Here is a 17,584-nt window from a genome sequence, read left to right as displayed (position 1 = left end):
CATTCCAGTCGAGAAGCTGGAAGACTTTAAGGCAGGTTTATCTGATGCCAGAGTCTTGGCTCAGGATCTGCTTGAGGCCGCGGCTCATCACGTTGGCTTGAGGCCTTATGCTGAGTGTTGACACCTCTCGACAGGCGTGGTTGCATGCCACCAAGTTCTCGAAGGAGGTACAGGACAAGGTGTTGGACCTGCCGTTTGACTGTAAGGAGCTTTTTCATTCCACAACGGATGTGGAGCTCACCAAAACGAAGGACAGCACCCAGACAGCTAAGTCCTTGTCAGTTCTGGTTAAAACCCCTTTCAGGATCCAGAGACCGCTGTCGCAGAGCCGGCCCTCCTCTGGTTTCAGGGGCTTCCTAGACCGGAAATCCCGCAGAGTGGATACTCCTTCGGGTATTAACCGCCGGAGGCAGCAAAGGACTTGGTTTTTCTCCCGCTCCTCAGCCTCCACCTCAGGTTCCGGTGGTAACACCACTGAAAAACCTGCCAAATGAGGGTTTTCCTCACTCGCACGAGACCCCGGTGGGAGGACGCATTGCATCTCATTGGGAGGTGTGGCAGACCATCACCAAAGCCGAGGTGCAGAAATTGTGGGATCTCAGAGCTGTGGAACCCATTCCTCTTGGGGAGCGAGGGGAGGGCTTCTACTCCCGGCTGTTTACGGTGCCCAAACCCAACCAGGCTGATCTGCGTACCATACTAGACCTTTCCCAGTTTAATCTTTTCCTACCCCAAGAGAAATTCAAGATGATCACGCCTGGCCAGATACGGTCTTCCCTGCAGATGGGCGATTGGCTCAACGTGGTGGATCTTCAGGATGCCTACATGCATATCCTGATCTGGGGTCCACACAGGAGATATCTCCGTTTCTCTGTGGGAGAGGGGCATTTCCAGTTTCGAGTGCTTCCTTTTGGCTTAAGTTTGGCGCTGCGTGTCTTTACGAAGATGTCGTTGGTGATCGCGGCCTATCTTCGTCTGCAGGGTATCCATGTATATCCGTATTTGGACGACTGGCTCTTGCGCAGCCCTTGTCTTCTGAAAGCTGCCTCCAATCTTCAGTCTCTCCTCCAGCTCCTGTTCCACCTCGGGCTGTCGGTGAACTGGCAGAAATCTTCCATGACGGTCTCTCAGGACTTGATCTTCCTGGGTTTTCGCTGGAACACGATCGACTGCAGAGTGTACCTGACCGGGGACAGAATTGCGGATCTGTTGGCCACGTGTCAGATGTTTGCGCTGTCGGAGAGCATGTCGGACTGGTGGTTCCAGAGGCTTCTGTCCTCATGGCCTTGTGCGTTTTGGCGCTTCCTCTTGCTCGCCTCAAGATGAGGCGGACTCAGATGGCTCTTCGGAGTTCTTGGCTTCAGGCTGTGGATCCGGACTCCAAGTTGATAACGGTTCCGGCTTCCATGAGAGCGGACCTGGACTGGTGGTAGTCTCTCAGCAACCTGCTGGTGGGGGCGGGGTTTCAGGACCCAGCCCCGACGATAGCGGTCACGACGGACTCCTCCCTTCTGGGGTGGGGTGCGACGTTGGATCTTCTTCAGGTCTCGGATCTTTGGTCGCCTCAGGACAAGCTCCTCCACATAAATCATCCGGAGCTCCTGGCAATTTTCCTAGCGCTCAAGGCGTTCAGACCGATCATAGCCAACAAAGTGGTCCGGATTCACACTGACAATGCAGTGTTGATGTTTTACATCAACAAGCAGGGGGCACCAAGTCTCCCCCGCTCGTGGAACTGTCCATCCAGATTTGGGAGTGGGCAGTTGAGCATGGTGTTTGGCTACTTGCAGTACACATTCTGGGCCAGCTGAATGTCATGGCAGATGCCCTCAGTCGGCGGACGATAGTCAGCTACGAGTGAGAACTTAAGGCGCAGGTCCTCTCATGGATTTTCCTGCGCTGGGGCACTCCAGAAGTGGACCTCTTCGCTACAGCGGCAAACAAGAAGCTTCCTCTGTATGCCTCCAGAAACGGACTGGGAGCCTCCTCTCTGGGGATGCTCTCGAAATTCCATGGCACAACATGAGGGTTTATGCCTTCCCGCCTCTGCCTCTAGTTCATCGGACGATTGGCAAATTGAAGAACTTGGTGAACTGTTCTCTTCTGCTCATCTTGACAGAACTTCCGAACTTAGGAGCTCTTCTCAACTGTTCGTCACCTTTGGTAATCCACAAGGTAAGCAGGCCTCTAAGGCAACCATCTCCGATGGAACGCGGCCTGTATTACGGAGTCTTACACCGTTCGAGGGCTGGAGCCTCCTAAAGGTATTCATGCACACCTGGTGCGGGACAAGACAGCCGCAGTTGCCTTTCAGAAATATGTCCCCTGGGAGACCATCGCAAAGTCGGCTACTTGGGCATCCCCATCGGCTTTTTGTAAACATTATTGTCTAGACCTGAGTTCAAGAGCTGATGCCCAGTTTGGTCAGGCTGTGCTGAAGAACATGTTTCAGTAAGGGGTTTTTTCCATCCATCCATAGTTCCTGTAAGGAGTGCTTGGGAATCTCCCATAAGTATGGATGAAAGGGGACGGGACGTAGGAGTATAACCAGGTTACTCACCATAGTGACCACCTTACTCCTAGTCCATAGTCCCCTTTCCTCCATACGCCCACCCGCCATCCCCTCTAATACGGTTCCTCTGTTTTTGCTAAAAGGTCTTTGACCTGGCGATAGAAAAGGGCTGATGGGTGATGCAGAGCCGAGATGGGCGGGGTTACGGCCGCGTGCCGTGCCCTGCATAGAAAGAGAGGAAGGACTACATTTTTTTTTTTTTAAAAACAATTTTTGGATGCTTTTACAAAGCGCTCCGGTCCCGTCCCACAGGACGGAGGGATGTCTCTAGAAGTATGGAGGAAAGGGGACTATGGACTAGGAGTAAGGTGGTCACTACGGTGAGTAACCTGGTTAATCATTGGCGCATAAAGTCTCCTCACTCTGTCTATATTGCTTTCAATTGTTTTGTGTGGAACTGCACTCAATAGTTTGTTGTTCAGAAATGTTCATAAGGTGGTTACTCTGTGACATTTGTGGGCTCTGCTGCTGTAAATACAATATTCTGTTACATTTATGCAACACACCTTCAATAGAACTATCATCCCAGATGTGTATCCGCTAAGTTGGCCTATTTAATGCTCTGCTTGTTGTATAACAGAAATATGATATTTCCAGTTTAAAAGCATTTTAGCAAAAGCAGATCATGGTAGCACTAGATCAGGAGCGCATTGGGAGACCGCTATTTGCATGCAGGGTTGGGAAGGCTTATTTTATTTATACTATGAATTCTTACATAGTATTTTGGGGGATGAATGTGTTAACATATATTATTTTTTTTGGGGACTTTTCAGGTGATTCAATGGCTGACCAAAGGATGGACATTTCTTCTACCATTAGTGATTTTATGTCACCGGGTCCTACGGACATTATCTCGAGCTCCCTTAGCTCAACAGGAATGGATTGTAGTCGAAAGAGGAAAGGGAGTTCAACGGATTACCAGTAAGTGCATTCTGAGTAATTTCTTTATGGCTATTCAATTCAGATAATGTTTGTTTCCCAAAATATTTTTCATTGGTTTTTGTTTTAATTCCTTGAGATTTGGTATTTTCACAAAATGTGCAGCCCACATGCAGGCCCATTTTTTTAGACAAACATTCCCACAAACTTCTCTCCAGTGAATCTAGTGGAGAGCTCTTTAATTTTATATTTTGACATTTGGACCAAAAACTTTTAACTTATGGTTTCTCGCTCCCTTAATTTTCTGCCTTGTGATAACTTTAATCTCCCCTTAGCTGATGAGACCCACCATACAAAGCCCACAGAATCCCATGGTAAGATCAATCGCCTGCTCTTGCCAATTCGCTTTGGTTTTCTTGGCACCTCATTCCACAGGCTCTTCTTTTCTGCTACACACGTAGGACTTCAGTAAAAGCCTAATTGCTTTCTTACATCTGTGCAGAGGCCCTGTTTTGTCGGCGTGAAGGTTTCTTTTCGTGCACGCCCTCTTCTCTGCCACACAAGCAGGCATCCACTACAGTCGTAATCGATCAGAATTAGTTCTGTTCATTTCATCCATATAAGACCTGCTCACGCTGCTTGAGGCCTAGGTATAATTCATGAGTCCCTTTTAGGGGTGGTCAAGAAATGTGGCTTCAGTCTCATAATGTCAAAGACCTCTGTATTTTAGAGACCATCATTACTGTGCATCGACAAGGACTGCCCAGTCCCTGCACAAGGGCCACAATAACGACGGAATATCTGCACATTAGTTGATCCTTCTAAAGGCAGTTCTGAAGTCCATGAAGGTACTTTTGCACTGTCGGGTTGCCCAACCTCCTGCTTATTTCCTCTCATGATGATTTCCAAAAAGGGTTAATGTGGAGCTTTATGCCCAGGTCATCCAGTATATATGTCCACATGGAAGCCTCTGCAGTGCCTTAGCAGTGAGACAGAGCACTGAGAAGAGTGCTGGAGTTTGGCGTTTGCTTCATACTTGTCACAGCATTTCTGCAACTGTGTCTTAAGGTCAATGTGACAATGGACCCTTGGTGATTAAGAGTGCATCTCTTCTGCGTTCCTTGCAGCTACTGGAAAGGAAACTACAGCTTGTAAGTATTTTAGGGCATATCCTGCTTTTTATTATTTATTTATTGCATTGTAGCTCAAAGTCTACACTGGGTCTTCTATCTCCCAGATGATCGGCTTGTGTACTAATAGGGTGGGTGAGAGGAACGCTTTCCATTTTCTACTGCATACTTTGGGTTTCTGACAGGAACTGTCTGGGGACCCACACCAAGCTCCCCAAGTCAATGTGACCTTGCTGATGCCCTTAACCTTTCTAAATGCACTATCTGAATCTTATCACTTTTCACGGTACTGGAAAAGTGATCATTTAGCTGAGCGTCATTTCTGGTGCTCTGAGTTGGCTTATTCAAACTGCAGCCTCGGAATGTGTGTTTTTCTTTTTGTACCAATGAAAAGTCAAGGTTGTTAATATGGAAAATTCTGGCAAGAATCATCGAGACAGAAAGTGACAGACACTCTGTTATTTACCCATGACCCTAGCTCCTGGTAGTCTCATGTAGGACAGAAATTCTACCTCACCGTTCACAGATTAATGGTGGTACCAGATGGATATAATTCATGGCACTGCCTCTCACATGAAACTGCTTATAAATAAATGAATGTTAGAACTGAAACATTCTGGTTTAAGGCAACTGCAAGAAAATGTTTTCTTTTGACTACCCCCTCACCTCACTTGATCTCATTCCCTTCAGTACCTCCAATGGTAACGATCTTACCAAAGCCCTTGCGGGTCTGAATACTAATACTGCTCTGAAGCCCTGCCCTCATCAGCCACCAGAATTAGCTGCATACTTCCTAATCAATTTCCTTTCCTAGAATCTACCGTCCCTGGACATAGATTCTCACAAAACAGAATTCCTACAAAATCAGCTCTCTAACTGCCTGATCAGCAACAAACACAGTACAGACGTTTATGAACTGTTAGTGGATTTTGACATTGATATTCTAGGACTGACGGAAACATGGGTCTAATTCACCACCATACGAGACACTACTTCCACCATGTTCCAACATCCATTTGAGAAACTGTTAGGGGAGTTTTCCTAAGGTCCACTTGAGGTAAGACTTCATAAAACTATCCCTTTGGTATACTGGTCCCCAATTCTTAGTATCAGTCTGTACTACTCATGTAATCTTGGGAGTGGCAGAGCAGTCAGGCTTATCATAGGAGGAAGATGTGAGCTGTAGTAAAGTACACTGGACCCAGTTAGCACAGTAGTCCAAAGAAACACTTACACAGATAATGTTATGTTAAAATATACAATGTATTATATTTACACAGGGAAGTCAGAAATATACTTAGTCCAATTAACCAGCACACTAGGAATACTTACAAATACTTTTCAAAGGCCATTTATTCAATTGTCATTGCTTGCAGTTACAATTGTTAGAGTTTGACACTAATGACAGTTCTACCATATTATTGGTAATAACGTGCACTCATGCACAGACCAATATACAGTAATTTTACTTACCAAAACCATACGAGCCCTACAGTCGTAGAGCTTAATGTTTTAGAGACACTTTCTTGGCAAACTAACGCTTTTAAAGTCCAATCCTTAACTATTTGCAAAAGAGAGTTCGGAGAGGGCTCAAAGTCTTAGGAAGCTGTAGAACAGAAAACGTTCCTTAGGATATTTTTAGTCTCTAGGGAAAAAATACTTGAAGAGTTAACACAATGATGGAGGCCCTGCAAAAGGACTCACTACAGGGACACAAGCAGACAGCTTGGGTCTGAGGTTAGAGTGGACACTCTGGACACCTCTTTGTGCACTCCAACACAGTGAGTAAGCAATACCTTTCACCCTTAAGTACCTTAGGTTAGAAGAAATGTTCGTAGCTGGATTCTCTGTGCAGCAGCGATGGTCCCAGTCTCCGGATTCCTCGGTCTGGTTGCGAGAGGATGGACTTTGAAGGGGATGTCTCGAGAGAGGACACTTGGCACGGGTTACTTCAGCTTCTTTGGTCATGCGGTTTTGGCGCCTTTTTCTGAGCACCAACAAAGGCCGGTACTCGCCTGGTGGATCTTCACTTCTGGGGTCCTGCACTCTGGTAAAGGGGACTTTGGCTGGGTCGGATGGTGTCCCTGGAGGTTCACCTGGATCTCAGCAAAGACTTGGGACGGATTCAGCCTTGTAAAGACGATGCACATCAAAAGGGTCTGAAGTCTCCTGGTATTTGTGGTCTGCAGCTCTGGAGAGACACAGCACCTCTGGAGATGGCTCAATTTGTAGTTCGTCTCAGGGCTGGTTGGTCCCACCAGCCAAAGGGAAGGAGTTGTCCAAGTGTTCCTGCCAAAGGAAAAACACACACACAGACCTCCCCCTCCCAGAATTGCAGAAGGGCTAACAAAAAATAACCCTGCTAGAACTAGCGAAAAAAGAAAGGAGCCCCATGTTGCAACATAGGTGACCCTGTTTTGCATGACCGGGGCTGTGAATACAGTCTGCGGTAAAAAAGGGCACAATAGTTGGTAGAACATGTCCACTGCCACCAGCCATAACTAGAAGGTTGTCTGTGACTAGAAAGTCCCAGGAGCAGAGAGAAGGGGGGATACTAGGTATCCCCTTAGCACTCCACATAGGGTGGTGTGTGCTAATCTCTCATAGTACAAGGTTTTAGGAAGGATACAAAGTATCCTTCTAGCCTTAAGATCGGTAGTTACTCCAGGATAGTAAAATCTCAAAGGAGGACCCAAGGGGTCCCCAGCAACACTGCACATGGGGTGCCGTGGGCTGCAAAAGTAAAATACAGATGCCGTAAAAGAGATATGGAGGAAAACAGACTCCATAAGAAAGTTAACACATAGAGAACAGACTTCCAACAGTCAGAGCAAATAAGAAACAATGAGTGCGAAAAGGCTCCACTCATTCAGGATAGAAAGAAAAAGGTCCAGAAGTCCAGCAAAAAGTGCTGGGGTGTCTCACTAAGAGAGGGGATGAAGCATGAAAATGATAAATCTCCCTTACAGAAACAGACCAGTCAAAATCGGCGGTGGAGATGCCATTATCTTTTTTGCTCACATCTCCATGAACAAGATTTCCTACAGTTTATTTTCTTTGTTGAAATCCTTCCTTGCAAATGCCTGCTTGATGTCAACTCTTCTCTCACTAATTTAATGTCAATACACTTGAACTGGTTTGTCAAAGAATGGCCTAAACATATTGCAAACCTTCAAACGGTTTCAAACATGGTTCTTATTGTCGTTCATTTCAATATGTGACGTGATGCCCCTCAACTCAAAGCCTCAGATTTTTGAATTCCTGTCATGGCCTTTTGATCAATATGTGACCTTCTACCCGCACATACTCTGGAGGTTACCCCTGCCTTCTCTCAGCAAATCTGGGCATCACCAAGATGTGCTCGTTTTTTCCTCCCCCAGGTCCCCGATCAGCCTCCAGTGAAGAAGAGGAAGCCTCATCTGATGCCCTCATTTCAACCTCCTCTGCCACGTCTGGTCCCTTCTCCAGCAGCAGACCCAGACACAGGAACGGATACGGCCACGATGACGGATGATGACTAAGACATCGTCGTAGCAGCCAGTGAATCTCCACATTTGGATGCTCCACATAGGGTGTGCCCACCTGATGGGGTGGGACTGTTCCATTCCATGATCGCCAGGGCCTCTGAGCTATTCCAGCTGATGCCCAAGGAAACCAAGAAGGAGGGCTTCTTGAGTCAAAGGCGCAAGGCCAAGAGGCAGACTATCATGGCAGTGCCTTTTTCTGGACAATTTTAGGGAGGAGGGTTTGGCCCTCATGAAGAACCCTTGCACAGCTCCAGCCAAGCAGGATAGGCTGGAAAAGAAATATAGGGTAGCGGACTCTGCACCGAAGTGCCTGAGGACGCAACCATCGCCAGATTCAATGGTGTCGGCAGCCATGAGGAAATGGTCAGCTAATCTGTCCTTGTCTTCAATCCCTCCTGACAGCGAGGGGAAAAGGATGGATGCGTTAGGAAAGGATGTGATTTACACCGCAGCATCCCCTATCAAGGCGCCCAACGCACTGGCGATCCTGGCCAGTTACGACAGTGAATTTTTGTTCAGGGTAGGTCCGATCCTGGAGTTCATCCCCGGCGATGATAAGATGGAAGCCTTCTCTCTCTTCCAGGAATGGAAATCGGCATTGGATCACGGCATCACAGTGGCATTGGACTTTGCTGACACTGGGTTCCGGCAAATGGGGAACAGTGTCTGCCTTTGTCGACTGGGTTGGATGAAAGCCACTAATTTCCATTAGGAGGTCCAAGCGAAAGTGTTGGACATGCCCTTCAACAGGGACAATCTGTTTGGGAAGGGCGTTGACGAGTCCCTCCAGGCCATCAAGACGATACAGAGACTGCACGTTCCCTGGGCACTCTCCAGCAGCACTCTTCATCTTCTTTTCGCTGCCTCCAGAGGAAAGTTGAGCAGGTCTTCAAATGTTTTATCCACGTCTTACAGTCGTCCAGATTCTGCAAGAAGGCCATAGAGGCCGTTTCCAGTCCTACAGTAGCAGAAGTAAGGGTCACCTGTAGGTCAGGATGCCAGCGCCGAAGCAAGCCTGAACTGACAGGACGTCGGGCCCCCACCCGTGCACCCCGTGGGAGGCCGGCTGACCAGGTTCGTCAGCGAGTGACGAAAGATCACCACTGACAGATGGGTGCTGGACGTTCTCGCCCAAGGGCACACCCTCAAGCTGTGAAAAGGGGTGATAGAGCTGGTTCCCCAACAGCTCTGGGGCCCCAGTCTATTCCAGTAACTTCCTAGTCAGAAAGTAGATGGGGGGGCGGGGGGGCAGGAGGCGTCTGGAGGCCAATCCTGCACCTACGACGTCTGAACAAATACCTAAAGTCCCAGAAGTTCCGGATGGTCACGTTGCAACACGTGCTCGGCCAACTGAAAAAATTAGAATTTGTGACGTCCTTGGACTCGGATGATGTCTATTTCCACATCCCCATTCACAAGAAACATCGGAAATGTCTAATTTTCATGGTGCCTGGCCAGCACTACCAGGTCATGGCCCTACCTTTTCTGCTTGATATCGGCCCCAAGAGTGTTCAAGATGTTCCTGGCACCAGTGGCGGCCTGTCTACGTCTACAGGGCATAGACGTATACCTGTACCTGGACAGGAGCTGGCCGATGAACACACAAAGACGACAGTCTGACTATTGACGGATCTGGGGTTCTCCATCAACTATCCGAAGTCCTGCTTGATGCCATCGCAGAACGTGCTAATCCTAGGCGCCAGACTCAACACGGTGTCTTGCCTGGCATCGCCCTCAGAGGTGGGGCTAGCAGCCATTCAGGGAAAGGTGCAATGGCCATCGTCTACGGCCGCAATGCGGGCCGTCAATTAGTTGCTGGGCATTATGTCCTGCATCTACCTCGTCCGCCTCTGCAGGTTGCAGATGCGACCCCTAGAAGAATTCCTAGATGCCCATTGGATGCAGGTGTCTGGAAGCTTCATGGACAAGATCGCTCGCACCGAAGAGTACCGACGGGTGATAGAGTGGTGGGGCGTCCGCTCCAACTTCGCCCAGAGCACGGGATTTCAAAACCCTCCGTACCAGGAGTCGCGCACCACTGGCACCTCCCTGGAAGGTTGGGGAGCGCAGACCAGATGTCTGCACGCCAGAGGCCTGTGGCTGCCAGAGGAGAAGGAGTTGCATATCACATCCTGGAACTACAGGCAGTGTTCTGGGCCCTCAAGTCGTTCTTACCATCTCTGAAAGTCAAGATGGTGAGGTTCTTCACAGACCACGCCACCACTATGTTCTACATCAGGAAGCAAGGGGGCACTCGATCCCCGGCACTCTCAAAGGAAGCGCAAGACTTGTGGCACTTGGCTGTCGGACAGGGGGTGTTCCTCATCCCTTTCCACCTGGCGGGAGTCAAGAACACCATCGCAGACTCCCTCAGAAGGGAACTGCACTCCTGCCACTAGTAGGAGTTTCGTCAGGATGCAGTGGACCGCCTGTTCATCAAGTGGGGCAGACCCCAGAGGTGAACTCCAAATGCCAGAAGTTTGCCTGCAGATTCCACCAGCCGAGGAGCCTGGGGGATACTTTCTTCTTCACGTGGGAAGGGCTGTTTCTGTACGCGTTTCCTCCATTTCCTCTCCCGCTACGAGTCATCAACAAACTCAGTGTCCATGCAAGATGATACTCATCACCCCGGCGTGGCCGAGGCAGATTTGGTACCTGGACTGTCTCAGCCTGTCGGCGTCACCTCTAGTCAAGTTGCCGGTGGTTCCAGATCTTCTCACCAGAGAGGGAGGCGCAATCCTTCATCATGACGCAGCATCACTGTTATGAATTGCCAGCGGACTGCAGGGAGGTCCTCGCCAAGGCCAGGGCGTCGTCGACCTTAAAATGCTGAGGCCATAAGTGGAAGTGTTTTGCTACGTGGTGCTGACTGCAGAAGATTACTTCTCTGAGGGTCGCGGCTCCACAGATCCTTCCATACTTGCTATTGTTGGCAAAGGCTGGTCTGGCGCACACCTCTCCAGTGCATCTGCCGGCTATCTCCCACTACACCAGATCCCCAGGAAGATCCTCGTTGTGGTCCCACAGACTTGTCAAAGAGTTTCTCAAAGGACTTTTCTGATCTTTTGCACTGGTGAAGGCTCCTGCCCCAGTGCAGGAACTCATTGTGGTTCTGACGAGGCTCATGGGGACCCCCTTCGAGCCTAAGCATCAGGCCCTACTCAAGCTTCTCTCATGGAAGGCGGCATTCCTTGTGGCCATCGCCTCAGCCAGACGCATTGGTGAGATCCAGGCCCTATCCTGCAGGCAGCCGTATCTGACTTTCCACGAATCAAGGGTGGTACTGCATACACACCCCTCTTTCATGCCGAAGGCTCCATCGCAATTCCACCTCAATGAGCCTTTGGCGTTACCTGTTTACTTCCCGCAACCTTCATCGGTAGAAAGAGCCTTGCACTCGCTGGACATTGCTCGTGCCCTGAAGAGTTTTCGGAAGACTTCACAGCTGATTGTGAACTTTGATCCTGTGGACCAGGGCAAGGCCTTGTCCAAGGCTTCCATTTCAAGTGGGCTCTCCGGCTGCATCGTGCACTGTCATCGGTTGGCAAACTGACCGCTGCCCGGCCGATCGAATGCCCACTCCAACAGAGCGATCGCTGTGATGACGCGTTCCTGTCTGGTGTGCCCCTACTGGACATCTGCAGGACGGCTACGTGGAGGTTCACGCACGCCTACTGCATTGGCAGGGATTCCAGGGAGGAATCCAGAGTTGGTCAACCAGTGCTACGCAACCTGTTCGCTTGAGGTGAGTCTGTTCCAGGGGTAAGAGTTAATTGCTTCTGTTGAGCCTTGCCACCTCCCGTGGTTGTGATATTGTACTGCTATGCATTTGTTATTCATGAGCATGTGAACCCTTGCCAGATCCCATGCTGGAGAAGGTTTAAGTTACTTACCTGTAACTATTGTTCTCCAGCATGGGTCTGGCAAGGATTTACATGCAAACCCTCTCTCTCCGGCCCCTCTGCGGCTCTTCTTGGTCATACTGCCACTTTACGTGCTTACCAAATCTGAAGATGGCTGCCAGAGGAGGGGCTTAGGGAGAGGACCGTCATTGGATGGGAGGCAGTATGACCTAGAGAACAGTGATTGGTTTAAAGGAGAAATACAGTTTAAGTGAAAGTTTTTTCCTTTACCGAGGATTCCCAGTCTAACGAATGGGAATTTTCATGAGCATGTGAATCCATGCCAGACCCATGCTGGAGTATAGTTACAGGTAAGTAACTTAAACCTTGTCCGTGAATAAAGCAACAGTCTCACATGATTGGTGATGGTTGGTTAGTACAATCTAAATTTTCTAAAATGAGCCAATTGTGATTTCTTCAAACGTTTCTGAAAGTGTCGTACTGTGCTTGATACCTTGTTTGTGAATCAAAATAATATGCTGCCCTCGAGAGAAGAATGAGAAGAAATGAATATGCTCCTCATCAGTGCGTTGACAATATTTCAGCTGTACTTTGAGTAGCTGTCTTTTTCCCAGCATGATGTGTGGCAAAAAAGTCACTTTTAACAAGAAATGGGAAAACGCTGCACTGAAGTGAATAGCTCTACATGTGTATGTAATAGAAAGGCAACTTTATGTCGCTCAGCATTACAGCAACAAGATGTATTTAGTTGCCCAGAATAAAGTACCAATATGTGTATTCTGCGAAGGGGTTGAGTGCCCAGGTTTGTTTGATACCAAGGGCTATTGATGAGAATATGTGTTTACTATCCTGGGATGCAAGATCATGACTGTAATTCTGTGAAAGAGTACCAAAGTTACATTTCTGCCCATGTGTACTGCTCAGAGATGTATTCGGTGTCCAACTGTGCATTGCCATGGTGTATGTGCTGCTCAAAACTAAAGCACATATGTGGTTACTGCTGAAAGTGAGAAATACCACGGTTTATTCAAAGTCTGAGAATAGTATTCCATGAATAAATGATCATCTTAATGCCATTTCAAAAGAGTCATAAGCGAAGTGAGAAAGTTGTTCCCCTGAAATGTCGTTTTATGGTTGAAAAAACATTGGCCCTTCAAGTCTCCTCCACCTGGGTTAGACAAGTTTGAGTGTGTTCACAAGCACAATTTAGAGTTTTCTCTAGAGTTCTCGCTCTCTCCTGTGTGCCCCTTCATGTCTTCTCTCTTGGTCTCTATCTTGTCTCTCGCTCTATACTTGTTTCTCTCATCCTCTACCTTTCTCTCTGGGTATGCCTCTCCCTCCTCTTAACCCCCTGTCCCCGCTCTCACTATGTTTCATTATATGCAGTACTGCACAGTGCATATTCGGATCTATGTGATCATTTCAAAAACAAAATCCCGCCCATATATATATATATATATATATATATATATATATATATATATATATATATATATATATATATATATATATATATATATATATATATATATATATATATATATATATATGCGCAGGAGGAGACCCCCTTGCAGGCCCCTCCCCATACTCCTCATTTTGTATTACCATAACCCATCACCCCACATACATACGGTGAAATGGAGGTTCCAAAATTGAGTCTGTTTTGGCTTTGGTATTTAGGCTGCGATATTTTGGGCTGATACACCATACTCTAGGCTATTCTTATCAGTGCAGGTGTAGACTACGGGCTCTAGGGGTATGTGGGGGTGGAGCAGCGGGTGATGAGAAAACCCATTTCAGAAACACAAGATGATTTTTTCCATTAAAAAGAAAGAGCAGCTGGAGATGGGTCATGGCCAGAGAGGATCGAGAAAGTAGCCAAGTGGCGTCACAATATGCAAAATTATCACATGTTAAACAATTAACAATTCGTATTGTACGTACTGGACAACGACCAATTGCCCAGTGTGTATAACAATGTGGGTACTGGCTGATGGCATTTTGCCCCCTTCTAGTCTGCTCATCTCGATCCAACCTGAACCTGCTCTCATCACTTCTCGTGAGGCGTGCATCAGCAAGTATTGCTGTCTTTTGCACAATCCCAAAATAGGCTCACTCCTGGGGTGGCTCAGCCAAACCCTCTTGCCTAGTCCTTGGAAAAAGTAAGCTAACGGTTTGCGCAATGCTGTGCTGCCCTGCCCAAATGTAAATGACCCATGCTTGGAGCCCTCGTGCTGCATCTGCATACGCAGCTCCTGTACAGGCTCTTTGGCTGTCAGTGAAGTGCCCTGTTCACTGCACACACGCAGCGATGAACTGCCTGTGACTGTATCTCGTTGGTGATACAGCAGGTGCCGAGGGTGCGGGGGCTAATGGCATTCTGGCTGGTTTGGCGCGCTGATTGCAGTGGACGGGCATCACTAGCCAATGTGTACGGAACATGCCATTACGCGATTTTACTTTTTCAGTCATGTTGTTAATGACAGTAAGCTGCCGCTCCCCGCCACATTCTCCAAAAAGGGAGCGCATGTTGATATGGCATCCAGTTCAGCAAGTCGACCAGCGGTGCCATGCACTCTTGAGTGCCTCTTAATTATAAAACAAACCACTACAAGTCTCATGCACGCAAAGTATGTCATCAAAACAATCAATGTAAACTCAGCCTCCCGCAATAAGTGCCAGTGCTTAGTCCCGTCAAAAACCGGCACACATTAAGCACTGCTCTGTCCTGTCCTTTACAATTTGTAACATGTTTACTAAGAATATCATAGTTTTGCTTGGCAAATATTTAGCGTGCTCAGTGCTTAATTTGTAAAAAAAATTAAAAAAAATAAGTGCCAGTGCCCAAAAAATATTGGCTCCATAATGCCGGGCGCGGCGCCGCCCGCAGTGAGGACGCGCTGCCTGCGCCAGTTCAGTGCTAGACCTAGATCGGCCCATCACCCTGCTGCTGATGCTCCATGTCACATGTGCTGCAGCAACTGCTGGCACAGGCTTGTCGGGGGATGGATGGGGAAGGGCACACATGGGTTGAGAAAGTATAATGCTTTAAAGTTGGAAAACACTTGTTATGGTAGGTGTAGTGGTTCCAGCATTCCAGCAACCCCAGAGGCAAAAGAGTGCATTTTAACACACTTCTAAGTTCTAGACCACACTTGTTAGACGTCTGGACCATACTTGCTGTCCTCGAAGTGAAATGCATTTGCTAAAATTGTTGCAAACCTGTGGATGTTAACCTATTTGTCAATTTTGTAGAATGGCTCCCCCACTGCACACCCCCTCCCACCACCCTGTTTCCCAAAGGGCTCTGAGTGGAGCTGGGGTCTCTTGTGAGACTCACAGTGAGAGTATCTTTCTGTTTTGACGTACACTAGGAAAAATAATAGACTGTATTTAAAACATTAGGTTTGATTAAATTAAAGTTAACAGATGTTGCAGTAATTACAAATCTGAGACATCCTCAAAGACACTTTTTTATTTAACCTCACACATTGAATAAATAATAAATAAAACACTAAGAATAAATAAAAACATTGTATATAGAACAGAACCAAACAAGAAAGTACAAGGTGCCATGTTTGGCTTTCATTTTAAACTTAGAAATGGAGGTAGAGAAGGCATTGAATCTATATCAATTACATAGACTGTCAGATGCTATTTAAATGTTCTGTTTGAAGTAATTAACATTCTGCCAGCCACAGTATTTAGCCTAACATGGCAAAATATTCTGTATAACATTTCACAAAATGTCATGGTAACTCCAGATGCTAAGCTGCTATAGTAAAGTGCAATGTGCAATATATGAACAAAACAAACAAATGCAAATAGGAGTTACTAAATAAAGTACAAATAAATAATATATTAAATAATTACAAGTGCAATAGTGTGCATAGTTGTCTCTATTCGCTCATAAAAGCCCATAAAATATCTAAATCTGACCTGGCCATATCCTCTTTTCGTTCCTTACTCCTAGGGTCATCAGCAGCTCTTCGTCCTTTTGCAATCCATGAATTGACATAGGGGATAGTGTTGAACTTCTTCAATGGTGGGCCAACGAGATTAATAAATAATAAGGATGAAATGGTGTCAGTATGCAGGGATGCTCTTGTTGATGTGCAGACAAGATTCATTTGTGAAAACCCTCGTTCACACTCAGCAATGGAGATAGCAATAGTGTTCACAGCTGTCAAAAGTTCCTTGTAGTGTCTATTAGCTTCTTTTCCACCCGTCTGCCTATGTTCCCTGCAAGTCCGAAAGGTTTGACGAGTGTCACCAATGTCAAATCTTTCTCACTTTCTCCATGCATAGGTGTAACTCATCTGGCCAGTACTTCTTGTACAAAACTTTGAGTTCGCTTATTAGCTTCTTGTACGCAACTTTGTTTTCAGAAGCAGCAGAACCTCCTGTAGACAACAAACGACTCCGTACATTTTCTGCAAGACTGCGAAAAAACTGCCAATGTTCAATTCTTTTGTCGCATGCCTTTCCTTCATGCAGGGTCACTCCTTGGAAACTATTTTCATCCATGGCCTTCTGGCACTGGGAAGAGTGTTTTCCTTACCTTTCTCCCATTGCCTCAAACACTGATATCTGTTGGCAAATAGCACGATGTGCATCAATGATCGTGTAATCACGCTTTTTTTTTAAGTCAAGAGACAATTCTGATAACTCTTGAAGTGCATCAAATATAATGCCAGGATTACCAACAAACTGCACAGACGAAAGGCGCCTACATAGTCCAATATACATGTTTTGTGTTGTGCCATCACGAGAGCCATCACTAGATGCCAATGTAAAGTGTTTGTAAAGCGCAGGATAAGCATTCCAGACGGCCTCTACTGTTCTGTAGCTTGAGGCAACCCAGCGAGTATCGAACACTCTTCCTATTTTACAAAGCTGAATGTCAGGAGCATCTGCGCATTCTTTTAGCTGCAAACGATTTTTCACAAATGTGCTAAAAAGAGAATACAGTTTGTCCAGCAATGCTTTCAAATGATTTGTAGCTCCAATGTCTTTCATGACATCATTGACTGCAAGTTCTAAGCGGTGTGCTGAGCAGTGCCAGGCTACAATATTGGGGGAAATTCTTTCTTGTAACCTTTTCACAACCCTGCTATTGCGGCTAAACCTTACTGATGCTCCATCACAAGCGACTGACACCAGACATTTGGTGAGAAAGTCCTCACTAATGTTAATTGGGTCCTTTTGGAGCGAAGACAGCAAACTTTTCACTATACCTTCGACAGACACATCACTGAGCTTGATAAGGTCAACAAAAATATTAGCTGGAGACTCTATATCCTGTAGCTGGGTACGTAGTTACACAATTAAAGCACTTTTTTAAATTTAAGGCAGTTGCCTCATTCAGCAAAAGGCTCACCTTTAGGAGAAGAGGCAACTATTTTGGCAAATGTCATTCATTTCATTTCCGATGAAATGTGTTGCTGTATACTTGAGCAAGCCACATTGGAATGTAAAATGCGTCCCATATCTAGCCCATTCAATTGCTGTCAGTCTATCTCAGATTCAAAACCATAGGCTGGCCTGTTCCGCTTTGCTTCTTTATAAGCCGTTCGGAATATTCTGGCAGTTGTTGCTATTTTCCCTGCCTGG

General features: G+C 46.9%; 1 protein-coding gene across 13 annotated transcripts in view; it reads left to right on the top strand.

Annotated features, from left to right (window-relative positions):
* Positions 1 to 17,584, top strand: part of BMAL1 (basic helix-loop-helix ARNT like 1) — a 989,350-nt gene that overhangs the window by 263,807 nt on the left and 707,959 nt on the right. For all 13 annotated transcript variants that reach the window (XM_069623618.1, XM_069623617.1, XM_069623625.1 and 10 more), the window contains one exon: positions 3,346 to 3,493. In XM_069623618.1, the coding sequence (XP_069479719.1) occupies positions 3,354 to 3,493 (140 nt within the window). In that variant the 5' untranslated portion in view covers positions 3,346 to 3,353. The remainder of the gene's footprint in view (positions 1 to 3,345; positions 3,494 to 17,584) is intronic.

This window comes from Ambystoma mexicanum, chromosome 11 (assembly GCF_040938575.1).
Source record: "Ambystoma mexicanum isolate Mex_15411 chromosome 11, UKY_AmexF1_1, whole genome shotgun sequence".
NCBI classification, from domain to species: domain Eukaryota; kingdom Metazoa; phylum Chordata; class Amphibia; order Caudata; family Ambystomatidae; genus Ambystoma; species Ambystoma mexicanum.
This window is presented reverse-complemented; position numbering and strand designations above follow the sequence as displayed.